This window comes from Pezoporus flaviventris, unplaced genomic scaffold (genome assembly GCF_033815535.1).
Source record: "Pezoporus flaviventris isolate CSIRO_AGI_PZ_B2104156 unplaced genomic scaffold, CSIRO_AGI_Pfla_v1 ptg000018l, whole genome shotgun sequence".
In the NCBI taxonomy this organism is placed as follows: domain Eukaryota; kingdom Metazoa; phylum Chordata; class Aves; order Psittaciformes; family Psittacidae; genus Pezoporus; species Pezoporus flaviventris.
In genome coordinates, this window is record NW_026892566.1 from 2099377 (window position 1) to 2125368 (window position 25992).

The 25992-nt window shown below is 41.1% G+C and overlaps 1 protein-coding gene across 5 annotated transcripts in view; it reads left to right on the forward strand.

Moving 5' to 3' along the window:
• GAK (cyclin G associated kinase) overlaps nt 1-21394 on the forward strand; it is a 74083-nt gene extending 52689 nt beyond the window's left edge. For 4 of the 5 annotated variants that reach the window (XM_061455067.1, XM_061455068.1, XM_061455069.1 and 1 more), the window contains exons 22-28: nt 310-480; nt 6059-6193; nt 6825-6944; nt 10170-10382; nt 11479-11627; nt 12968-13144; nt 16216-21394. In XM_061455067.1, coding sequence (XP_061311051.1) covers nt 310-480; nt 6059-6193; nt 6825-6944; nt 10170-10382; nt 11479-11627; nt 12968-13144; nt 16216-16317 — 1067 coding nt within the window. In that variant the 3' untranslated portion in view covers nt 16318-21394. The remainder of the gene's footprint in view (nt 1-309; nt 481-6058; nt 6194-6824; nt 6945-10169; nt 10383-11478; nt 11628-12967; nt 13145-16215) is intronic. The other variant, XM_061455071.1, reaches the window with a different exon arrangement.
• The last annotated feature ends 4598 nt before the right edge of the window (nt 21395-25992 follow it).

Consider the following 25992-nt stretch of genomic DNA (forward strand, 5'->3'; position numbering starts at 1 on the left):
TTACATGGATGAAATTAATAATGTTATTGAATGTATGCAGTCTTGGTAAGGATTTGTGTTTGAAGACATAGCTGTGCATATTGTACATGGCTAAAATACTACTTGTATCAACGTGGAAGTACGAATGTCTAAAGGAAGGGGATAGGTGGTAACTACCATGAAAAATTCTCAGAAAGCTGCTGCAGTTATCAGCATAAGCTCTAATCTTTGTGTGCCCCCAGAGGACTGAGGCTTTATCAACTTTGTTCTAAAATTTGTTTTGTTTTTGTTTTTGTTTTTTTGTTCCCCCCCCCCCCCCTTATTTTTTAGCTGATCCTTTTGACCCATTCACAGTGTCATCAAGTTCAGGCAATCAAGCCTTGTCTGGTCCAGACCTCTTTGGAGACTTCCTTCATCCAGCTTCAACATCTACATCTAGTACAGTTCCTTCTGCACACAGTTCATTTCCTCCTTCTTCCAGCTCAGATTTCTTGCATTTAGGTAAGTGTGCTTCTGGTGTTCTGTTTCTCAACAGTTTCTGCTGCTCTGTGCATTTGCCTTTCAGCTTAGTCAAGGTGGATTAGAGCCTTAATAGATCCACTTGTTGTGACTGCTCTTTTAATTAGCTCTGTGTTCTGGGAATGTGGATATGAATGCACCAAGTAACATATCCTGTATAATGTCATGCTAATACTTATGATGAGAGGATTTCTAGCATTGCTTCTGTTAGGAGCTGTTGTTTCCTTTGAGAGCTCTTAGAGCTGAGGGTACACAAACACGTGCAAACTTACTTGGTTTCAGTTAGCAGATTGCTAGTTTGCTTGCATTCAGATTTTAAAGATTTTCTAGTAGCCTTGGGAGAGAAATGAGCAAGTCAAGTTATAGAATACCCAGTTCTTAAAATGCAAGCTGAGGATAGCTTGGACCTTCATGACCTGAATGCAGTCTGGTAATATACTTATGGAGTATGTTATGTAATATGTTAATCTTGTTTCACTTAATTTCTCTGATGCATTCTTGGTGAAGCCTTTTCCTCATGCATTTATTTTAAAATCTATTAATGTAAACAAGCTTCGGTATATTTGGTCTTCCCATATCTCTATCCTAAGCACATCATTTCTAAAGTGTTACTAAATAGAGCTGCTAAGCATGCTTATTCTTCAAAAGAAACCTTGCAAAAATGATGGAGTGGTAGAGCCTGAAGTGCTGCTTTTTAAATGTGTCTTTCAAAGAAAAACATGAGTCTTCCTCATAGGAATGGGAGTCTGTAACAGTTCTTCTCTGCTGCTCTTTCATCCCCACACTGTTCTCCTGCTCTTGCATAGGCCCTTTCCATGGGATAGTCTTTCAAGAAGATGGGTCTCTAGGATACAGTCCTTCAGGAACAGGCTGCCCCACCGTGGGTCCTTGCGGGGCTGCAGCTCCTACCAGGAGCCTGCTGTTGCATGGGCTCTTTTCTGTGGTCTGCAGCTTAATCCAGGGCATGCAACCTGTGTGGAGTCCCCCATAGGCTGCTTGTGGGTATTTGCTCCACTGTGGTCTTCAGCATGGGCTGCAGGGGAATCTGTGTTCTGGCACCTGGAGCTCCTCTTCCTCCTGTTCCACTGACCTTGGAGTCTGCAGGGCTGTTTCTCATCCTTTTCTCACCCCTGTCACAGCTGCTGTGCAGCATTTTGTAACATGTTTACCTGTGTTTTCCCAGAGGTGCCCCCATTTTGGCTGAGGGGCTCAGCTGTGTCCTCAGCTGCGTGGGTCTGTTGGAGATGGCTGTTGGATACAGCTGTGTCCAGCACAGAGCAGTACAGGTCTCTCCTCAGAGGCTACTGCTACAGACCCCCACATATAAATTGAAGGTAGCTAGAAATGGTGGTATTGCCTCTGTTGCCCTGAATCCAGGAGTGTCTTCCCAGAGCATATTGCATGTGGTTTTGAGTTGCCCCTCCTTGTTGGCCAGTTGGTCTGCTTGACCATGCAGGGTGATGCAGACTGAGTGTTAGCTACAGAGAAACCAGATTAAAAGAAAGATGCAGTATTTGCCTGGCTGAGGTGAGAGCTTCCTCCTCAGAAAATGCAAGGTTAGCTAGCCGATTGCCTGCTTTATAATGTATTTAAGCAATTATATTCAGCTGTGGTTGACTCTTCTGAGAAGTTCCCACTTGCTGCTTCCTTTGCAACAATTTTGTTCTGTTATATAAATAGTAACAGATGTATTTTTTTAGTTGTGTACTTTTATAATTGCCAGTTTTATGCATCTTTTAGTTAGGACGCTGTTGTTGTCACTGCATGATGTTACCAAACAGATGTTTTTTTTCTGCTCATTAGAGGATTTAATCAATATTGATCTGTGGAGCATCATCTCAGGCAAACTCTGCCCCACTCCAGAGACGGGGACCTCTGGAGATTAGCTAGTTGGCCTGCTCAAAGCAGGGTCAAGTAGAGCAGGCCGCTAATGACCATGTGTTTGCCAATTTTCATTTATTTCTGGGAATGCAGACTGTACAACATCTAGGGAGTACCTGTGCCAGTGTTTGACTACTTACAGAAGAAACTGTTTCAGTTTGTGCCCATTGCCTCTTTTGTCCTTCCAGTGGGCAGCACTGAGAAGAGTCAGGCTCAGTCTTTATTTCTTCCTGTTAAGTATTTATGTACATTGATAAGGTTGCCCACCCCCAGTCCTTCTATTCTCCAGGTTAAACAATACCGGCACCCTCAGCCTATCCTCTTGCCAGAGGTGCTCCAATCCCTACATCAGAGAACTGTTTTATGTACCAAATTTAAATTGGAAAAAGACATACATGTGAATTTCTACAGTATAAATATGTACCTGCATCCTCAAGGAGACCACTGTTAATGTTCAGCTGTTAAGCTATTGTTGGAGCAGTAATAAATGTCTAGAATTAAATTTTAGTGATGAGTTGTCTTCAGGAGTAAACAGTTGCTAAACATTTATAGATATCAGGAGAAAAGCTGTTTCAGTGAACACAAGTTCCAGAATTACAGTCCAAGGTTTGTAATTCTCAGTGTGGCTTGAAATTTAAAAGCACAGGAGTTTTGAAATGTAATTTCAATTTGTATTAAAGGTCTTAAAGAATATCCAGTCTGTTAAGGAATTCTGTCTTCTAATATGAAAATTTTGAGCATTTGCTGCTAAATGGCAGTGTGTTAACAAGGTAATTTTCTGTGAAAAGCTGTACTAATTTGGCAGAGAAGCTATTAGGTAGAATGACTGTTCCCTTCAGAATTGGTAACCTGCTCTTAAGTGGCCTCACTTGCAAAAGCAGGCTGTTCTCAGAGGCTGGAGGAGTATCCACTTTTCTTTAGGTATCTGTTCAGTGAGCATTTTTGAGAACATTTGACTATTCAAGTAGAAGCCATCTCTACTAAAAGTTGAGTTAGGCATGTATTTCCCTGTATCAGAATGATCTGATCGAAAGATAGAAGGAGATGTGGAAGGTGATCAAAAGAAATCTAAGTCTTCTCCTGAGTGGAAGTTAATTTCTGTGACAACTGTGTTCTCAGTCAGGCTTTAGATGTGGTTAAAAAACCTTGCATCATACTAAATCAGCCTCTTAGTTCACAGGAAATCCTGTTGTCCTCTGTGATTAAAGGATTTTCTGTAGAGAAGTTAAATAAAGAAAACTGTACATGAAGTTGCATGTAGGATATAGTAAAATGCAGATCTCTTATTTTGGGAAGATGGAAAGTGTCATCTGATTACCACCATCTTACTTTTTTTTTAGTTTGGTTTGAGCAGTATTAGTATAGAACTGTGCCCTGACCTCCAGTGGCTTGCTGCTATATGGATAAGGGTTATAAATAAGCATGTTAATGAAGAACTTAAGGGACAAACAGGAATGAATCTGCTTGTCCAATATCTCAATTGCTTCAATTTCTGCCATATTTAGCTATGCTTCATGTTTTACCCTTTGTTTAGATACTCTGCTCCTTTACCTTGATGCGTCTGTACAAACTCCAGCGTGCCAGGTTACAAAACCAAAGGATTCTGCCTTGCATCCATTGAATGTGACTGTTTCATTGCCCGTTTGTAGTTGGTGTGGTCTTGTCATGCCTCATCAGAATATGTATAACACCATTTCTTGATATTAGAATCTATTGCAATGCCTAAGTTGTACAACTAGAAATACTATCGCATAATGATAAACAGTTTGAGGAGGAACATCTCTGTTCAGTATGTTCTTGTACTCCGTTGTTTCAGATTTTTCTGATGGAAGTGTAGTGGATGTATGTGAGCTTATGCTATTCATAGTGCATTTAGGAGTGTGCATAGCAGTAGGCTACTCCTTGCTGTGTTCAGGGTGGGGGAAGTGGTGAACTTGACTGCTCTTACAACAGCAGTTATAAAACACCTGATTATTCTACTGTATTCTCGGTCTTTCAGAATGCATTTAGCTGTAGTTTACTTTATTCTCACTTCTCTCAACTTGGTTTTACAATAGTTAATTATGTATGTGGTGGTTCATTTCCCCATGCCCTGTAAAAACCTTGCAATAGCAGAGATAATAAGCTAAAACTATTTCTAGCTTAAAATCAATACTAATTCAGTATTAATTGAATTAATGTTGAGAGTGTCATCTGGTACAGCAGATTTTTAAACTAATGAATAGACACTTTCACATACTTTGATGTTTATAGCCAGTGACACTGCTATGTAGCAGATAGCTGGGGTCCTGAGTACTGAGGCAGATACACTGAGGCTTAAGTCTGGAGAAAGAGCTAAAAATTGTACTATCCCGTCAGAAGACTTTGATGGCTGCTCTACATTTTATTCTGTTTTCTTTACATGCAGCAGAAGTGACTCGTCTGCCTAGAGCCCGTATTATAGCAATGTGTTGCGGAGTATTTGATGTGTTCTCTTTGCAGCTGTAAGATCTAAGTATAAATAGGATTAGTGGATTGAGTTGGTGGAGGAGGTACTTCATTTGCTTCGAATTGTTTCCTCAAATAAGATAAAATGGCTTCTGTGATTTGATATCAGTATTCAGAATGTAAAGTTGAGAAGCTGAGAGAAGTGAAAAACTGTGATGTAGTAGTGAAAACATCCCAAAGTATCAAAATGGCACTATTTGTGTAAGGGTGGCTGGGTTAGCTTTCCAAACTTTAGGTCCTCAAAATGTCTTAGGACACCACTAAACTTACTGGTTTTGCTGAAACACCACCTCTCCTTTGGCACTGACTGTTGCTGTGGCACTTAAGGGGTAGTTACATTCAAAAGCTGTCTTGCTTCACTGAGTCTCTGAAAGCTGTGCTCAAAAGGAATGCATGGAGCTGGCCTGAAGCTTTGAGTGTTCCATACTTAGGACCTCCCACTCTGAGGATGGCTTGCCTCATACTGTGTGTGGCAGAGGGTGGAATAATTTGCAAGCATCAGGGGTGAAAGTTTTAACTTTGTATTGGATGTGATGCATTCTAGAAGTTAGTGGAAGCAGCCTTGCATCCTTTGAATGTGACTGTTTCATTGCCTGTTTGTAGTTGGTGTGGTGGTCTTGTGTTGAATACAGAAAAATGGCTTTTTCCATGGATGTAGTGATTCTCAGTCTTTTCCCAGAATCGATCTTTTCCTGTATCCTGCTTTTCAATTGCATGCCTTCATTCATGGATTTAACCTAAAGGGGATGTTAGTTTATCAAGAACTCTTGTTTGTCAGATGAGGCCTTGGGTAGGCAAACCTGCAGTTTGAAGTAGACTGGTTCCATCTCTGTAGTACCCAGACTGCTGAGTGGTATGGAACACCACTTCATGAGGCACTGCTGATTTCTGGTTACCTACTGTGTTGTCAGGAACAACAGCGTGCCATCCCTTAGCTAGTCATAGTTCATAGCATTGCGGGTGCATGAAAATATCCTTTCTGTGAAGAGGATGGGATGTTTCAAATACAAATGAAGGGATTCCAGTGGTAAAACCATTCTGAGGCCTGTGATATGGAGAAATTTCAGTAAGCCATGTAGCTGGCCATTATAGCTGACAGTCTGTTTCACAGTTCTATTGATTTTTGGCAAAATATCCATTATTGTAATGGTTTTCTTAAAAGAATAATCAAAAGATTATTTTTTCTCTGCAGGAAATTTGACACCAGAGCCATCTAAAATGCCATCTTCTACGAGCCACCCAGATCTCTTAGGTGGATGGGATTCTTGGGCAGATTCCTCAGCATCTGGCAATGTAGCGTCACCACAGTTGAAGCCTCTTTTTGAAGGTATTATGAAATTAAATCTTTACATTAGAAGGAATAAGGAATATTTCAGACTTGGTCAGTTTAATCACCTGAAACTGCTTAACATGTCCTCATGCCTTTTGTTGCTTAAAGGACTCTGTGCACTTGTGCTCAAATGCCTCTTTAATAAGGCACTTTTTGTAGTTTTCAAGTTCAAAGCAGAAGAACCAAATAGTTTCAGTTGTCTATAGAATCATAGAATAGTTAGGTTTGGAAAGGACCTTAAGATCATGTAGTTTCAATCCCCCTGCCATGGGCAGGGACACCTCACACTAAACCATGTCACCCAAGGCTCTGTCCAGCCTGGCCTTGAACAATGCCAGGGATAGAGCATTCACAACTTCCCTGGGCAACCCATTCCAGTGCCTCACCACCCTTACAGTAAAGAACTTCCTCCTTATATCTAATGTAAACTTCCCCTGTTTAAGTTTGAACCCGTTACCCCTTGTCCTGTCGCTACAGTCCCTATAGTAATGGTGATTCTTGTGGTAAAAGGTGTCATGGAACAGAATGCTGGGGAGGTTTACACAAGGTATTGTGGAAATAGTACTTTTATTCATTTTCTCAATTTCCAAATAACACCAAGTACGTAATATGTTTTCTTATCATACAGGTCAAGCTTTTACAACAGGGAGCCAGTCCAGTGTGTCTTCAGGTCTGTCTTTCAGTCAGGCAAAATCTCAAGACTTTGATCCTTTTGCTGATCTTGCCAATCTTGGATCTGGTCTTCCAGGTAGGAACTTACGTTTAAGAGACTATGCTTAATGCCCTTACAGTTTGATTTGCTTCATGTAACAGTCAATGAAACTGACAGCTTACATAAAAGAAAGTGTTTTCTTGTAATTGTTAACAGCCAGCTTGAGGTAGTTGCTGAGAGTGGACTCAACCAGATTGAATCTTTACAGAGATTTTGTGAAACATCCAGAGTAATATTTCAGAAAATAACCACAACTGTGATTTAGAAACAGTATAAATACTTAGTGCTTCAGAATCTAGTTGTTAGAAGGTAAGAGAAACAAGGAGTTGCTGATCCAGTAACTGAGCATGAGGTTTCTTATCATTATTGATCTATCTGTGAAGGATATAAATGAAAACATGATTAAATTGTTAGTTACAAAGTGACAGTTGTTTTCCTTTTATTCAGTACTCTTATTTGAATTCATAGCTGTGCTACTCAAATCTGTCATGTTTGTGTGAACACAGATCAAGCCCATACTTGCTCATGTTATTCCTGTGCATTATGAACACTTGTCAGTTTGCAGTGGTGTGCACAAGAAGTTATGGAAGATGAGACACACTGTAGTTTAACATTTGTCCCGGGATGTTATGTTTACCCCAGACTCAGAAATTAGCCCTGCAGCATTCTTAAACAGCAGAAATACTAAGGGCAATAGAAGGAGCACAGGTCCTTGCATTTCAGGACCTCACTGCCGTAATAGCAGATCACTGATTTGTTGCTGTTTGATGTGACTAGCCACCAGAAATCCAAGGAATGATTTGGAACAGCCTGTAGTTGTGTAGTTGCAGAATTGCAGGAATGTTCTTTTCCTTTAGCCTGAAGCTCATAGAGGGTTTTATCCTGTTGCCTTGGGAGTTACCATGTGTATTGAATTGATCACCCTCTTGGTGAAATAAACACAGGGTCACATACAACGTTTGACTTCTTAGTGTTGCCTGTTTGTAATTACTCACAAAATTCTAGTGTTGAAGCAGTACCAATAAGGTGGCTCAGTAGTAAAAAAATCTACAGAAACTTTTTAGTTCAATGAACATGTTAAATCTATAGTGTAGCAGTAAAAAAGAAATAGTCTTTGACTTGGAGATGTAGGTATAGCACACACTGAACCAGTGAAAGAAACTGTACTGGTTTTAGCAGGATTTAGATCAGTTCATTAGTTCTGTTAGTTAACTTTCAATAGGAAAAGTTACTGTGTTTAAAATTAGCCACATGTCATTGTACTAGTTAACCTTCTTGGGCTTGAACTAAATTTTCTGGGAATTACAAGAACTGGAGTTTAGACTGTTGTATTTTTCAAAGGACTTTTTTGGCCTTCACATACAAGTCGTTACTCTGGAAGAACAGTTATGAGAGAGAAAGCTGCTTATATGGGGAATGCTATATAAACAGAAAACAAATTATAGCTAAAGGTAGTTAGTGGTAGTGTATTCGGCTTTTGGTAGGATACCAGTAGTGTTCTGTCATAGTTTGTATTCTTACACTCTTCAAGGAGTAATCTTGTAGCAGAAAGTGGGAGTGTGATGCTGAAAATTACTGATGATAGTGAGGCATTGGCTTGTCCTACAGGAAGAATTGGTTGGCCTTGAACACTGAAATAATGAATGTAGAATTCCTTGAAAGAGTGGTAGAATCAGATTATTTTTTCAGTGTATGAGGTCATGTACTCTGACTAGTAACAGGGACCACAAATTAGAAGTGACCAGAGTCTGACTTGACTTGACAATGCAATTGTGTGCTTTCATGAAAAAACAGTGCAATGGTAGATTTTATCAGGTGTTGCATTGCAGTAGTAGGTTTTAATCAGGTGTGGTATTTAGAGGCTTAGTATGGTATACTGTACATGGTCCTGGGGACTGTCCTGTTGTGTAAGCTGTCATAAATGTGAGCAGCAGCAGCCGCCACAAAAGAGCTATCAGGGGAGTTGAGGAGCTGAAAGAGGAAACTGAGTTCACATTGCTATGTATACACAGACAAGCTTGGGTGTTTTCTTTCTGAGGCTGTAGGGTAAATAAAAGAGGTGGGAAGTAAAAACAAGTTTAAACTGGCTTGGGATGTGTTTTAGCTGAAAGTCAGGTTAATCATCATCATCTGATGAATAATGTATGTGGAGATGCAAATACTGATTCACCTTCCTCCAAGAAATAATGAGATGGGATCATAAGGTTGTCATTCAAGACCAAGTGATAAAGACTTCTGTTTTGAAGCGTTAGTGTTGCATTCACTATACTTTCTGGAGGCTTCAGGTGTGTAACCTTATTTGACCACTAGTCTTGAATTCATGTTCATTTTTAGGGAATTCTTTCAACATGGAGAGGTCTTAATCTGTTTTAGGATGCCATAAGAGTATAAAATGTTTTCTCTTCCAAAAAAATTAGACATATCTAAATTCAACCATGCTATTTTTATCCTGTGATGGATACATGCCAGGTATAAGCAAGTTGTCAAGGGAACTTTGTTTCTAAGAGTCTTTCCAAAGGAAGTCAGTCAAGGGCAATTTAATGGTAGCTTGGTTTATAATAAAAAAACCACCAAAACCATGTTTAGTCTCATCAGGGAGAGAAAAAGCTGAAAAATGAATTTAAAAGGTTGATTTGTTTGCATTTTGCTCAATTTGTTTACATTTCTTAGCAGCTTCACCTGCTACTCTGGAAGAACACACAGGGCCTTTTCTGTGTTCTACAGTACTCAGTGTTATTCATACTGGTTTAATGAAGGGAAATGGGATGCTGAAAATTTAGTCCATATTTGTTGATAAAGGCCTATAGATCACGCCAGGGTGATTACAACAGTATCTCTTGCAGGCTTCAGTGCTTTTTTGCCCATGTGCAACATTCCCTGCTAATGTTGCTGTAGAATAACTTTCTCATCTTTCTTAAACAGTAGTGCAAGAAATCACTAGACTTTGAAAGCATTCACTTGAAAATACTATTTATCTTACACTTTCTTGATTGTGTGATTACTTTTTCCGTGTTCTCTGCTTATTAACAGATGTTGAAGTGTAATGAATTCACTAATGGCTCTAGCTCCTGCCATCCAAGTTACTTGTTAATGAGACTCTTAACTTCATTTTACACTTTTCTGTTACACTTTCTCCTGTGTAGTGATATCACTGTGGTGACAGTGTAATAACACACTATGTTAGGTGTCAAGACAAAACTGTCTTGTGTTAAACAGGTGACAGATACTGAGCTGAACAAATAATTTAGCGTTTATTGTTAGGTTCTTCCAGTAGTGGACTCTTGACTGGTGGCTTTGGTCAGAAGACTGCTCCATCTCAGAAACTGGGTAATCAGTGGCAGAAATCCACAAAACCACAAAGTACTTCATGGCAATCTCAGCCTAAATCCAGCACAGCAGCTAAACCAAATTATACAGTAAACTTCGGTGTTATTGGAGGACGAGAAGAAAGAGGAGTCAGAACCCCAAGCTTTGGTAAGTTTTCTGAAACACTACTTATAATGGTGCTTGTGATACATACAGTAAAAAGATGCGACATTCTTCTTAGCTGAAGAATAGTAGCTAGTCTTAGTTTAAGGTTAAACTTACTGGAAATTCTTGTGTTTCAAATCGTGGTGGGATGGGAGCAGGTGGAATCACTTTTGGAACCAGTCCTGTAAGATGTTCCAACTGAACAGGCAAACCTAGAGGTATAGGGATGGACAGGGGCTTATCTACATTCTTGGAAAAAACTATTTTCCTGGTGTGTTGGTATTAGGATTATGCCTCCCTTTATTTAATTGGCATATAAATGAACATCAGGTACTTCCTAAAGTTGAAATTATTCTTTTGATCTGTATCTGGAAAGAGATGGGCAGGATGGAAAGGCAGGGGGTGTGAGCTGCAGCACAGGAAGAAGGGAGAACAGGGAAGAAAATATCAATTTTCTTTAGCATGATGAAATGCTGAAATGGTGCAAGAGTTGTTGCAGTTCCTCATTCTTGAAAACGGGTAGGCCTCAACTGGACAAGGACCTGAGGAATTACCCTGTTTTGAGTGGGGACTGGACTAGGTGACATCCAGAGGCCTCTTCAGAATTCAGTCAGTCTGCAGTTCTCTGAAATTTGTTGGTTCTATAATGACCATTGATACTGATATTTCATTGATATTTTATTGATATTTTTAAGTTTTGGCATACTTAAATGTTGACTAGAGTATGAAGTATATGGTCACTTGACAAACTGCTGTACAGCAGTTAAAATTACTTTATAGTGGAAAAATGGAACCATTTCCGAAATCATGAATAGGTAGATGGGTACTCCCTCTAATCTACTCAGTTTTTTGGGGGGAAAATAACACCAAAAGACATGCAAATAGTCAAACACAGCTGTTTGTTTTGCTGGACTGAAAGTACATCAGTGATCACTTTGTTCCTGTCCTTCTGTTAATCTTGTGGAGTTAATCAAGCCACTAAAGAATATTTATCATGATAGTGAGGAACGTCATACAGGTGTATCTAAGTGCAATGTATTTCCCCTGTTAATATATACTCCTATGTAATTTTTCATTTCATGTTTTTCTCCTTCCATAGGTCAAAAGCCAAAAGTTTCAGAAAATGACTTTGAGGATCTCTTATCTAATCAAGGATTTTCAGCTAAATCTGATAAAAAGGGACCAAAGACCATTGCTGAGATGAGGAAACAAGAAATGTCTAAAGATATGGACCCCTTGAAACTCAAGGTTTAAGAGTTTTCTATGTAAATAAAATCTCAGCTTATGCTTAAAACTGCTGATACCAGGACAGGAAATACAGTGACTAACAGAGAAGACTGATAAAGCAGAATGAAATTTTATCTGTATTTAAATCATATGACTGTAGAAGTTAATTAGCATGAACAAGACTCAGTTGGCAATGAAACAGCAGTGGCAACAACACAAAAATTATTTGGATGGAATGCAATTTTCTGTTTATTTCAGCTAACCTTGGAGAATTTAGGAACTTGTTTTCCTGTCAGAGCCCATTTCTTGAAGCTAGATATGTCTCATAATACAAAACTACTGTTTTTAAAAGCAGGCAGTGAGAATAGCTGTCTCCAGGGTGACCATTAACTTGCATTTGCCATTAACAAATACTGCTACTGTCCTAGGAAATAACTAAAAGATGCAGTTCTGGAGATGAGCTGTAGAACTAGTCTGTGGGGTGTTACCTGGTAGGCTGTTAGGGTTTTTTGATGTATTACTCACTGATAACATCACATATTAATATATTTTCAGTTTTGTGGTCTGTATGGTACTTTAGAAAACCTTGTAAAATAATTCAAGGGATGCTGAAACCAGTTTTCACAGAGTATCTTACCTTAAGAGAGTGTGCAGAGCTTGCCTGAGTACCTTTTAACACAAATCACAATAAATGGAAATAGAGATTTTTATTTACCATACTGATTGCCGACAGAAAGCAGAGATTTTCATATTATGTAAAGTAGTGTTCAGTGAGGACATTGTATTACTGTATTGTAGAGGCTTGAATAGTATTTTTAAAGTCTGTGAAATGGCCACTTATTCTAATCGAGTTTCATGGGGGGTATCTGAAAAAACACTTCAGTTTGTGCACCCCTGCAGGTTGCTTAAGTAAACATTAACTACTAATATATGTGACCTGCAATTGTGTACAGATCAGGGAAGAATTTTAGTAAATCAGTGTTGTGCCCTGACAGGGAATTAATGTAATCGTAACAAATGTTTTTAATTACTCTGTCAATTCTCTTGTCATTATTTTTGCAGGGTTTTCTGATGTGTAACCATCTGAGTAATTTCTCTTCCAATGCCTCAATATCCGCAATAAACTAATGACAATGAGTTACACCCTAGCGGCAGATGCAAAATTTCACTTTGGGTGGCTAATGATCTGGGTGCCAGAAAGAAGAATATAGTAGGACACTTGGACCTGGGGGCTAATGCAGCAAGACAACTGTACTTGAGTCTTACTCTTGTAGTCTTATACATAGTGAAGGTTGTATCTCTGGACAGACTGAGAATGCTGACAGTGCTGCATTCAGTGCTGTATGTTCTATTTTTCCCAGATTCTTGAATGGATTGAAGGAAAGGAGAGAAATATCAGAGCATTAATATCCACTCTTCATACAGTGCTTTGGGAAGGGGAAAATAAGTGGAAACCAGTCAGCATGGCAGATCTAGTAACTCCTGAACAAGTAAAGAAGTACTACAGGAAAGCAGTGCTTGTAGTTCATCCAGATAAGGTGAGTGTGTTCCTCTGATCTTTTTTTTTTAATTTCTTTTAGAAGGAATGTAAGCTGCTTTTACCACAACATGCTAGTCACTGACAGATGCTGCAAACTTGCTTCTTGATCAGCATCCTAGATGCTCTTCACATTGTTTCCATTGTCTGCTGAATTTCGTGTCCTACTGCATTCAGGTAGTACAGGACTTTTCTTGTCATCCTGACACAGCACAGAATTCAACAAATAAATGTTAACATATTAAAGATCCCCAAAAGTCATTTATACTGGGTTCTAACTGACTGCTGGCAGGTTTAATGCTGATTAGTGGAATCTGCTTTATTTATACCAGCTGATACTTCAGGTGTTTTAGGACTGTTCAACAGTAGATGAAGACTCTGAGCAAAATGCTTGGAAAAAACCTGCTGAACTTCCTTTACTGAGAACTAGAAAAGGAAACTTTACTGGAATGAATTAGCAGTTGAAAAATACTTGAATGACATTCCAGTTGTCTTTTAAGAATACTTTATGCACTCTATTGCCGCTTGGTAGTCTCTCTCAACGTATGAAGGTTAGCTTCTTGTTCTGAGTCATTGTTCTAGGATGTGTTTTAGATATAAGTATTGAATATACCTGGTTTGAATTTTCAGGCTTGCATTCACTGGTGGTTCAGTGAGCAGTAGTCGTAAGTCCTGTGTCTTGTACCTGTAACAGAGGAAACAAGACATTGTTTGTTCTTTCCTTCCTCCTGTCCTTTGCTGTTCTTGGCTGTGTGGCTTCCTCCACCATTGTAGGGGTCTTCCTGATGCTTTCTGTAAGCCCCATAGCATATCAGTGCTAGAACACAGGTCTTTGAGGCATTTTCTTCCCCCCGCCCCCTTTTTTTTTGTTCTGCCACTTTGAGTCCACTTCAGCAGTCCCTGAAAGTGTCTGTGGAATGCTACAGTTGGCAAAAGCCAAACGGCCGAAGAGAGGGAAGGATACTGGAGAGGGCTCTGGAGCTTCCCTTTTGTGTTGGACAGAACCTGTAAAAATGACCACTCATCTTGTGGGACTGGATCTTTACTAATCACAGGAGTTGTGTTGGCCCAGAGGCAGGGCTGCTGTATAATAGGCTGAGAATCAGGAGTGTATTATCTCTGAGTATGGAGGCAAACATACAGGAAGTGCTATGTTGTTAATGTTGAGTCTTAAGGTCATTCACAATTGTAGAATCATAGAATAGTTAGGGTTGGAAAGGACCTTAAGATCATCTAGTTCCAACCCCCCTGCCATGGGCAGGGACACCTCACACTTAACCATGTCACCCAAGGCTCTGTCCAGCCTGGCCTTGGACACTGCCAGGGATGGAGCATTCTCAACTTCCCTGGACAACCCATTGCAGTGCCTCACCACCCTTACAGTAAAGAACTTCCTCCTTATATCCAATGTAAACTTCCCCTGTTTAAGTTTGAACCCGTTACCCCTTGTCCTGTCACTACAGTCTCTAATGAAGAGTCCCTCCCCATCATCCCTATAGCCCCCCTTCAGATACTGGAAGGCTGCTATGAGGTCTCCACGCAGCCTTCTCTTCTCCAGGCTGAACAGCCCCAACTTCCTCAGCCTATCTTCACATGGGAGGTTCTCCAGTCCCCTGATCATCCTCGTGGCCCTTCTCTGGACTTGTTCAGCAACAACTGTAACAACTCTATGTCCTTTTTAGGTTGAGGACACCAGAATGGTACTCAATACTCCAAGTGAGGTCTTAGTCTCACAAGAGCAGAGTAGAGGGGCAGGATCACCTCCTTCGACCTGCTGGTCACGCTCCTTTTGATGCAGCCCAGGATACAGTTGGCTTTCTGGGTGCGAGCGCACACTGAAGCCGGCTCATGTTCATTTTCTCATCGACCAACACCCCCAAGTCCTTCTCCGCAGGGCTGCTCTGAATCTCTTCTCTGCCCAACCTGTAGGTGTGCCTGGGATTGCCCCAACCCAGGTGTAGGACCCTGCACTTGTCATGGTTAAACTTCATGAGGTTGGCATCAGCCCACCTCACAAGCGTGTCAAGGTCCCTCTGGATGGCATTCCTTCCCTCCAGCGTATCAACCGAACCACACAGCTTGGTGTCATCGGCAAACTTGCTGAGGGCGCACTCAATCCCACTGTCCATGTCAGTGACAAAGATGTTGAACAAGACCGGTCCCAACACCGATCCCTGAGGGACACCACTCATTACTGGTCTCCAGTTGGACATTGAGCCATTGACCACAACTCTTTGCATGCAGCCATCCAGCCAGTTCTTTATCCACCAAGTGGTCCACCTATCAAATTGATGTCTCTTCAATTTAGAGACAAGGATGTCGTGTGGGACAGTGTCGAACTCTTTGCACAAGTCCAGGTAGATGACATCAACTGCTCTACCCCTGTCCATCAGTTCTGTAGCCCCATCATAGAAGGCCACCAAATTGGTCAGGCAGGATTTGCCGTTAGTGAAGCCATTCTGGCTGTCACCAAGCACCTTTTTGTTCTTCATGTGCCTTAGAATGCCTTCCAGGAGAATGTGCTCTAAGATTTTATCAGGCACAGAGGTGAGACTGACTGGTCTGTAGTTCCCTGGGTCATCTGTTTTCCCCTTGTTGAAAATGGGGGTTATATTTCCCTTTTTCCAGTCGTCAATCAGCAACTGATTTTTCTCCAGGAAATCTCATCCAGAAAGAGTTATCTTAAGTAATGCTTAAATTTTATTCTTGTATGCTATTGCATGATCTGCCAGGAAACAAATGAAAAAAATAAGTGGATTTGGTCATTAACAGTATTAACTAAAACTGTATATGTGAAGCTTGGAAACTGGTTTTAGCTAAGTGTCAGTTATTTATAAATTGTACTGAAAGTTTAAAGTAATGTAAGGAAACCAGGGCTTTGGCTTTGTTTAAAATACTCATGGTAAACTTTGGGTAAGATTGGAGAGAGCTCTGCGTCTGCAAAATTATATTCACGCAGGTGCCTTAAGCTGTTGAATAAGATGGCAATATTTATATTTATAAAAGGGGTGAGATCTTTCCTAAGTCTCATAATTCCTAATATTTTTATGCTTCTAATGTGCTTGTTTTCAGGCCACAGGACAACCTTACGAGCAGTATGCCAAAATGATCTTCATGGAATTGAATGATGCGTGGTCAGAGTTTGAAAATCAGGGATCAAAGTCCCTTTTCTAGAACTTCACCTCTTAACACAACTGCTTCCAAAACATGGAGCTGAACGTTGTTGTGACTCTATTGCGCCTATCAATTATGAAGCGCTTTTTCCTGATTTCAGCACAGTTTCTAATCATGCACTTACATGTGGTGAGGTGTGGTGTAAGATGTACAGTAGGAAGCATTACATAGATGCATTAAGAAAACAGCTGCTCAGTATTTGGAAGAAATCAGTCTGGGAGTAAAGATTTCCTTTCAGTTTTATATACAGTAAAACAGAATTTTAATGAAGCTCCATGATTTTTGGGGTGCTAATTATAAATCATTCCTGTTTTGTTGATCTGTTTTACCTATACATTCCCCAATTTGTCTGTTAATTCAGTAGTTTTGTGATTCAATTTTGATGTTTGGTGCCTGTCACCTTATTTAAAGTGCTTTAGTTATCAGCAGTGAGTTTGCTTGGCTTATCTCAAACCTGAAGGTGTATATTTTCATCTGTGTTTTATGTAATCAGTCTGATAATCATTCTGTAAATAACACTTTTTCTGACAATACCTGCGTTCCTTACAATAAAGTAACAGTTGTTTAGCCAAAATCCCCCCAAATCCTAAATGTGGGAAAGTCAGCCAGGATTGTTCTTGGCTTTTTTTTTTTTTTTTCAATTACATAAGAATCTAGAAACAAATCATGACTGAAGGTCTGCATGACCCTGATATTTTGTTACTTACTATGAACCTTTGGAAGGCAGTGCTCTGATCAGTGCTTATTTCCTAGTTCTTGAAATGGTGTCTTTTGCTTCCAATTTCAGTAGAACAGTCCTTTCATTGCACTTCAGATACTTTGATAGGAATAGTGTTATTCTGAAACTTGAAGCACAAAACATTTTGCTCTGCTTTGATTTGTCTGAGTAAATACTACATGACTCATTGTCATCAGGAGAGCATATAAGGTGCTTTAACACATTTTGCTGCATGTCTGAACTTCTGTATTTTGAGATATGCATGACATCAGTGTATGTGGAAACATGGAGTATATTAATAGGCTGTTGTATTTCTGCTCACCTACCTTCCATGCACTGGCTAGTGCAAGACGAGTAGAGGCACAAATTGATAACAAAACTTGCCGTGTTTTCTCATCGCTATGCCTATTCAGAAGGCAGTTTTTCACTAGTGCTGGGGTGAATGAATACAAATGACCAATGACTGTTATACTCTGTGTAGTAACAATGCAATTTTCATATCATGTTTGAAAATGTTGAAAATTAATGTTGTGGTATTGAAGCTTTGGCAGCAGTCTCTTGAAGCAGTACAGGTGGACATTCAAGGGGATATTTTTATTGTCTTGCCATTTTGTACATTTTGCATGCTTAACTGAGAGGGAAGCTGTACCATTATAAGAGGTAGCTGTTCAGTTGAGCAACATCTGAACAGAAAATGTAAGATTCTAATGCCACCTCAACAGTTTTAAATCTCAGTAGGTGTCTTTATAAAAACAGGTAATTTTCTGTGTGATTTGGAGTAAGAGCTAATCCTTTTTTCTTTGGGACGCTTCATTAATTCTTTGTATGTGTGGTCTGCATCCATGGAAATTTAAGGCTTCTTCTGGTAAGATAAGTTTGTTGGTGACCTGCATGGCTTTTTAGAGTTCTAGGGCAAATGATGTATAGTAATAGGTTTAAAAAGACACAGATATTTATATAATGACCGTGATTGACTGCATTCCTCTATGCAGCTGAGAGATAAAGTGTTTCTGAGAGAGCTGATTTTAGTAAGAAAGGGCTACTTTGAAAGACCATATTCCTTTCAGCATGTGTAGGCAACTTAATTTTGAGGGACACAATTTCAGTTGCTCTTTTCTTGACATACCTGTTTAAAGAATTAAAACTGAAAATTGGAAGAAAAATTCCTTCCTCTGCTTTGTATGTTTGTAGCATTTTCTCAATGTCTACATTTCTCTTGGTTTGATTTCTCTACTCTTGTTTGCAAAACTTTCTTGAACAGTGGAGAAGACCCTCAGGTGTGATATAAGTGAGCAGGGAAACATGAGTGCAAGTATTTTATCTAAAACTCAACATCTCTTGAAATGGAGTCTCACTTCTTTTAAAATTATTGAAAACCTTGAAGTTTGGCTGTGGATTCTTTGAAGAAGCCATTCAGCAATTACTGAAACTTCACTCAGGTTGACAGGACCCCTTGACTTACAGCTTAATCAGCTGTGGTCCTCACTGATGCAACTGGCCAGTTTCACTGTCCTGCGCCTTTCTGTATATTTGAATTTCAGTGCTAACAGTCTGAGAGGCTCATTTGAAAAGTCCTGAAATCTTGGCAGTGAAACTGTTCTGTTTTTTGTGTAACTGTCATTTAGTGGTGTGGCGTACAAGAATGTGCAAAAAGTTGGATTTTAGTAAGGCCTTCCAAGCAAACTTTAAAAAACTCAAGTGATGAACATAGTAAACTGGTATTTTTTTTTCTTTACAAGATAAAGCAGTAAGAGAACCACTAAAGCTGTTTCCATAGTGTAAGGCTTGCACGACGTAGTGTAGGGTTTTTCAGCCTTTTCTTGTGCTCTGTTGTTGATTGGTTGCTGTATCAGATAGGATGGCATTCAAAATATTACACATCTTACTGTAGTTGTATTCTTAATGTCCACAGGCTGAAAAGCTTTTAGAATAGGCTACAGAAAAATTAATTAAGCTGAAACTTGATTAAGTACTGTGAATTCTCTCCGAGTTTAAAGTGTATGTTTTCCATTCGTGCTTATTGCACAGTTAAATTTGGAAATGCTGAAGTGAAGTTATACCCTGAGAGCTAGCCTTTGTATCTGCTTCTGCTGACTGGAAAGCTTGAGGTTGAGGTAAATGTTGCCAGTAATTTGATGTTGTGTTCGCCAGACCTCATATGTGGCACTTGAATTTCTGTGTGAAACACCTCCTTGACTCTTGCAGTAAATCGTGGTGCCTTTTGGCCCATGTTTGTAGTTCCTCTGCCTGTTAATGACAGCTGACTAATACCATGTTGTCTTTGCAGCCTACCAGGTTATAGTTCTTAAGTGAATAGGTTGACCATGGTTAAGCAAAGAAAAAAACAGTGAAACATAGGTTAAGGGGAGAGTAAAGAACATCCAGATGCTAGCCTACATCTCAGATGTTGTTTTCTAATTCTCTCTTCACCTATTCCTACCTACCTCTGCTGAAACTCAGTGTAGACTAGTAGAAAGAACTCAGTCTGTAGCCTGCTTTTTCAGCCCTTTTAGAAGAGCTACTGTCTAGCTATGTACAAGTAGCAGTACTGAATGCTCGGTTTTTTTTGTGGAAGTTGCTATAAAGCAGGGCTGATAAAATGGTACAGCAGATTTACACCAGTTATTTCTGAATTAAGTTACTTATGTCATATTGATGTTAGATCTGGAGAGCCAGGCAACTTGACGTTTAAAATGGAGATCTGCAACAAGTGGTGTTGAGTGTGTGTGGCTGGAACCTGCCAAAAGAGAAGTGATGTGTTTTGACCATATTGGAGGAAATCAGTTGATGTCTTTAACCTTGGGCATGCCTGTTTAGTGTTTCCTCGTGTGGTCAGGTTTCCCTGGGCTTAACAGCAGGGAAGAGAAAGAAAATGAGCAGTTAAGCACCTACTTTCATACTAAATCATGGGGTTATGCTCAGTATTGTTAGTGGGTAGCTGTTCCCCAAGCCTGGGGTCATCAAGCCTGGTAGGAAAACTTCCTCTGTATTTTCAGTCGGGTAGAGTTCAGAGAGCTTGTTCATCGGGGTGGCTTCCTTCGACAAATACAGAAGTAATACAGAATTTCCAAATATAGAATGGAAAACCTGCAACAGTGCTGATGAAGTTCTTTTCCTTGTGACAGTGGCAAAGTCCTTGGTGTTGCTGCTGTGAGGATCCCCAGTGCTCATGAAAAAATGGCTTGTTTACCTCCATTTCTTTGCTAGTTCTCGAAAGCTCCTCCAGTGTTGTTTTGCCAAGCACAGAGTAATAGTTTCTTCCTGAATGCAGACTACGTCTCAAAGCTGCGTGAACAGGATTAATAATATATTGCACAAACCAAAGCAGAGTTTGAGCATAACTGAAGTCTCAGCTGTCCTTTGGGACTGCTGAATTATGTGCACCATTCCACCTCCCAAAGCCCAGACTACAGTTTCCCCAGCAGCAGCAGTATGTTTGTGCAGTCATTGCCCATTGCGTTCTCGGCTGCTCACAGGAATTTTTCAGGGGTAGCATAAACACAGAAATCTTGTTGCTCCTTAGCTGTGTCCTTAATTGTCTTGTAACTGCAGTGTAACGAATGCTTTGTAAGTAAGTTCACATCAGGCTTGTACAGTTGCCTGTGCTTTGTGAGTCAGTTGACATTTTCTGTCAAGAACTTGCAGGTGAGTGATCTGCAAAAGCTGTAGAAGAAATGTACTCTTTCTGACCCTTTGAGCCTGTCTGTGGTGCAGAGTAGCTCTAGCTACCAGGGGCCCAGAGACCACGAACAAAGAGTGACTCAGTTGATCTGTGGTTCTGATCTTGATGAATCATACAATGCTTGCTTGCTCTGTTTGGGTGAGCTTATTGTAGGCTGCAGTTTAGACTGCATTAAGCTTCCAACATACGCTCCAAAAATACAAAGTAATTTTTATGAAGGATACATGTTGTCATAGAAGCTTTTATTACCAAAAGAGGATTAAGAGGCATTGTGAGAACTCCCAAAACTCTTTAGTGGAATGTACTGTATATTTGCAATGTAGACTTCTAGAAGCGATTGTCATCTCTGATAAGGTCTTAATTTGCTCTGAGGTCCTTATTGTATTTACCTGTACTTGTGATTGTACTTTCTATACCTGTGATTTTTCTGGTTTGGGGATATGTGGAAGGGCAGAACAGATCTTCAAGTCCTGTTTCTTGCCATCTTTCAGGAAATGTAATGTACTGAGTAATTTTGCTACTAGTGAAATTAAAATTGTATGTATATAATGGTAATACAGTCAAATTGTCTTGTTTAAAAGTAGATTTAATGTTTGGCACAATGTCCTTGAACAGAATATTTTGCTTTGAAATGTATTATGACTTAACCAGTGATCAATAAAAAAAAAAAAAAATCACTTTGCATGTTTGTTTCTTTAGCGATGGAAAAATGACCAGAATACCCAAAGCATTTCCTTAGCTCTTTCAGAACAATATGCAAGTGCTAAAGATGTGGTTCTCATGTTGAGGATGACTGAACCTGTTAGAAACCACGTGTCTCTTCAGAAGCCTTTTGCCTTTTGTGCTGGAGGGGAGTCCCTGCAGCGTGCTCTGTGTTTAGTAGCTGAATGTCTCGGACTGCCTTTATCAGGCTGCAAAGGGGTTCTTGCATGGGACTTGGTGCAGTGCCACTCTGTCCCCCAAGGGAAGCTCTTGCATAGGTGTGTGGGGAGAGCAGAAACTAGTGGACAAGACTAAGGAATGAGCAGCCTGTGTGGAGTGGGGGGAGTGGGACATACAATGGTACAAGGACTACAGATCTGAGAAACCTGTGAGGGAATGCTGGGGAAGGGGGGAGTTGCTGCTGGGACAGTACTAACAGGGTGCCCAGAAGCATCTCTTGACTCCATGCTCTCAAACAAGAATGGAGTGGGAAGCAGGGTGTTTTATAGCTTGGAACAAGCCACTTGGCGGTACTGAGAAAGTTTCCTTAAAAACAGCTGTTCTCAGGATTACCATGCAGCATCCAGAAGAGAAGGGTGGAAAACAGGGAGTATATGGGAGAATGGATGGTCATGACCAAAGGAGGATGGGTGGGGTAGGCATGGGGCAGGAAAGAAGTGTTAGCAAGCTGAGGAGTAAGCAAGGCAAAGTTATGTTAGGGAAGGGCCTTTGCCATTGGTAATGTTTTTTCATATTCTGCTTACTACTTCAGATAGTCTCATTGGTTTGTGAGAACTTAAGGTGGGTCTTACATCATTTCCTCACTAAATTGTCTTTCTCCCTGTACCATGTATAGAACATGCTGCTACTTTTGTTGTTAATCTATTTATTCTTAATGTGCAAAGCTGATGGAAAATGTATTGATACCTACTTCTGGTCCTTTGCTGCAGCAAACAAGGGTAATACTAGTCTGTCTTTGCCATATACAGAGCCTCTGGCTATGCTGATGTGTACTTAGAAAGACTGAGTAGGGAATACAGTCCATAGCAGATGAAAATCCTGCAGTGTCCAACTGGCAAGCATCAGTAAGTAATTACACCAGGTAGGCAGAATGTGTGAATAGCATGGCCCTAAGTTCAGTATTAAGCAGAGCAAAAAACCAGCAAGAGCCAATGAGGTGTTACAAAAAGGAATACTGTGTACTGTGGTGTGGAGAGCAACCTGTGGCAATCCGAGCCAAAGTTTGGATCCAAGTTTGTGCTGTAGGCAGCAATTCCAGATGCTGAAGTACTGAAGAGGATATAATTTGTGCTGCCTCAGGAACACCTCTGCTGTGGGCGTGAGAGGAGAACTTCTGGCAGGTTCTTCCCCTTCTATTGCAGAACTGAGCAAAAAACACCTTTTAGTACAAGCTGTAAGGGATTCTTCATGTTCTGTAATCCGTAAAGAAGCATTTGCTGCTCTCCTGGGGTGTCTTCTGCTCCTAACCAACAGTCTGGGCATGCACAGAATGATAGCTCTGAAGTTCTCTGGTGTGTAACGCTGACAGCAGACCCAAGGGTTAAGTAGTTATCCTTGTGTTGGTGTTCGGGGGCTCACATTTATTAAGGCCTCACTTGGCCATTATCAGTCAGTGAACTTGCTTGCTTCCTTGTGCTTAGTGCTGGTGAGCAACAAGACAGCATCAGTACCCTGCAGGCTGCACTCTGAGGAGGTGGGATTGCCAGTGCACAGCCTCCCTGCCAAACAACACACAGTGTATTCATTAGACTTCTAATGTGCAAGATGAAATCTGATGAGACAGGCAGCTCATCTAATGTGCTCAGGAAGGTAATTAGAATAACAAACATCTTCACAGGCTTAAGATTGCAGCTGCTAAATCTTTTTATTTCCCTTATATGAAGCAAATTGAAGTACTTTTTTTTTTTTATTAATGAGCTTAACCCTTGTGGCTTGGATGGAACTGCCTCAATAAAAGGGAGAAATCAGGAGGCCTGGTTGTATTTGGTACTTGTGTGCTGTGAAGTGCTGAGTTTTCCCTAGTACAGAAGCATTTGAGCTCAGGCCTTCCACTGGGCCTGCTCCTCTCCTGATCCTCGTTAGCTCTGTCCTGTCAGTTTCATTATGAAGCTCAAAAATGCCGAGTGATGTTCACAGCCTTCCTAGTAGCTGTTAACAGTGTGTGACCCAGAGCCTTCCCTGTTGTCTTTGGTTCCAAGACTTAAGTTCCTCTGGGCTTCTGGAGTTTCCACAGCAATGGATTCACCACACTTAATGCGGAAACTGACCTTCAGCAAAGCAGAACCAGTCCACCTGCAGCAGTGAGCAGCTGTGATGTCTCATGGCTCCTCATTCCCTGCTGCATGCCTGCTCTGCTTGCATCCCAGCTGAGGTTCACCCTAGAGGCAAATAAGGTGCAGGTTTATTATAGGGATGTATGAACCCTGAGAACTGGACTCTCCCACGTTCTCGATGAATGGAATTAGGATGCAGAACCAGTGCATGTTCAGTACATTTCATTCTGAGACTTTTTTTGTATATGATGGTTAAACTTGCCTCTCCTGCCCTCACTGACTCATGAAACCAGCGATGAATGCGTGGGTATTATTACCAACACCTTTTTTCTTTTTACAACTGTCTTGCTTCACCATGGAAGCTGCTGCCCCTTTTCCTTTTCCTTCTCACTAGGCTTCCTACCAGCATGAGCCTAACACCTTTTAGACCTGGAAATACCTCATCTGCTTCTGCCCCTACCTACTGAGCTGCTCCCTGCATGTGCAGGGTAATGACCACTTTGGACCTCTGCTTCTTCTCCAGTGTAGGGGGCATCAGGAGGAGCACATCTCCCATGGGATTTGAATCCATCTGTAGTCCCTGCTGGAGCTGGGAGGGAAGCGTGGCCGAGACGCACCGAAGGTGTGCCATGCACCACCGGCACTTGGATTTGCTGCCCTGTGTAAAGCGCCTGCCTGCCAGTGGAATTGATCAGAGCTGCATTTACTTGTTTTGATCGCCATCTGCCGGCAGGAGCACACGTTCATACCCATTTCACACCCCTACCACACAGCGCTGTGGGGTTTTGTTACCCAAACCTCTGTGCCACGCTAATCATTTTGCATGTGTTTGTGTATTTTTGTATGTGAAAGCTGCAGAAAAGGGGGTGCTTTTGGCTGTCGGCATTCACAGAGCTGATGATGCCCGGGGCGGGGCTCATGGCTGTCTGTGGGGCTGGGGCTGAAGAGCAGCAGAGGCGCGCAGCTCATCCGCTCAAGCCCGCTGGGAACCGCGCTGTGCTCCTGTCCCAGACTGGGCACCGCTGCCTGCCTTCCCGCAGGAAAGGCCCCAAGGATGCCTGTCTGCTCTGACCAGCACTAGTCTCAGGGTGGCGCCCTTGGTACGCGCTGTAGTAGAAAAGACCGATCCCTGAGCAGTGTCCCTGTGCCCCATCGCGAATGCCATTAAGTTCGTCTGATCAGCATGTTAAATACTTCAGCTCAGGTGCTGAGTAAGTTTGCCCTGGGAGGCTTCCTGTCCGAAGAAAGATGCCAGCAGCTTCACAGCTGATCTGAATTTATTTACCCTTACGCAGGAAGTTATAAAATTCAGGCTAAGCAACAACAATTCGCAAGAAGTTGATACCATCAAGGCCTTAAAAGCGAACTGATTTTTACCCGGAGAAATGATCAAGCATCTTGTGTACAGTAAATAAAATTAGATGAGCTTCAACTTCTAATTCTGCTGCTGTCAAGTGTAACGTGTCTTCTTCCACTGAGGAACGATAAATGCGGTTCTTTAATTTCAGTGTTACGTAAATAATATTAGAAGATTATTTGTGATGCTGGAAGCTCAGTATGTGATAGAAGATGAGCATAGGCTTAGAAAAACTATTGCTGTGATCCGTGATAGCATTTAAAAATACCTAATCTTTTCCCATATGTAAACTGAAATGCAAATGCATTTCCAAAGGTACTTTCCCTAGCACAAGTATTTGTTGTTTGTGCTGAAGCATGCAAAGAGGAGATGGCAAGAGATCACGCACTTATCCAGGAATGCTAAATTAAGTTCCAGGTCTGCAGAACACTGAGGGGCCTTTTCTCTCTTAACTTGGAGAAAGGTTGCATCACTTTGAATGACCTACACTGGACAGTGCATAGGAGAAGGCACGCATCCATCTGCTGCTCCCACTTGTGCCCTCCTGCCAGACCCACCCTGCTCTTTCTCCCAGGAAGCTGCTAGAGTTCAACAAAAGCAAAACCGAGCATTTTTCCTCTACCCTTCTTTGGGAAATGGCTTGAGCCTTAAGAATGAGAATCTCCTGAAACCTGTACAGGAGAGCATGGGGAAGGTGCATGTGGCTGGGAGGAAAGTATTACGAAGGGTGCCAGGGCTGTCTGTGTGGGAGCAGTGCTGCTGCCAGTCCCTGTATGAACCCAAAGGCTTGGAGTCCAAGAGCCTGGGCAGGTTCTGGCTTCATCTGTGGGCACAGCTTTGCTCTGAGATGGCTCCTCCAATGTAAGAAAAGGAAAAGAGTAGAAAGTTTACTTTAAAATGCACAATGCTTTGTTTCTAGCAC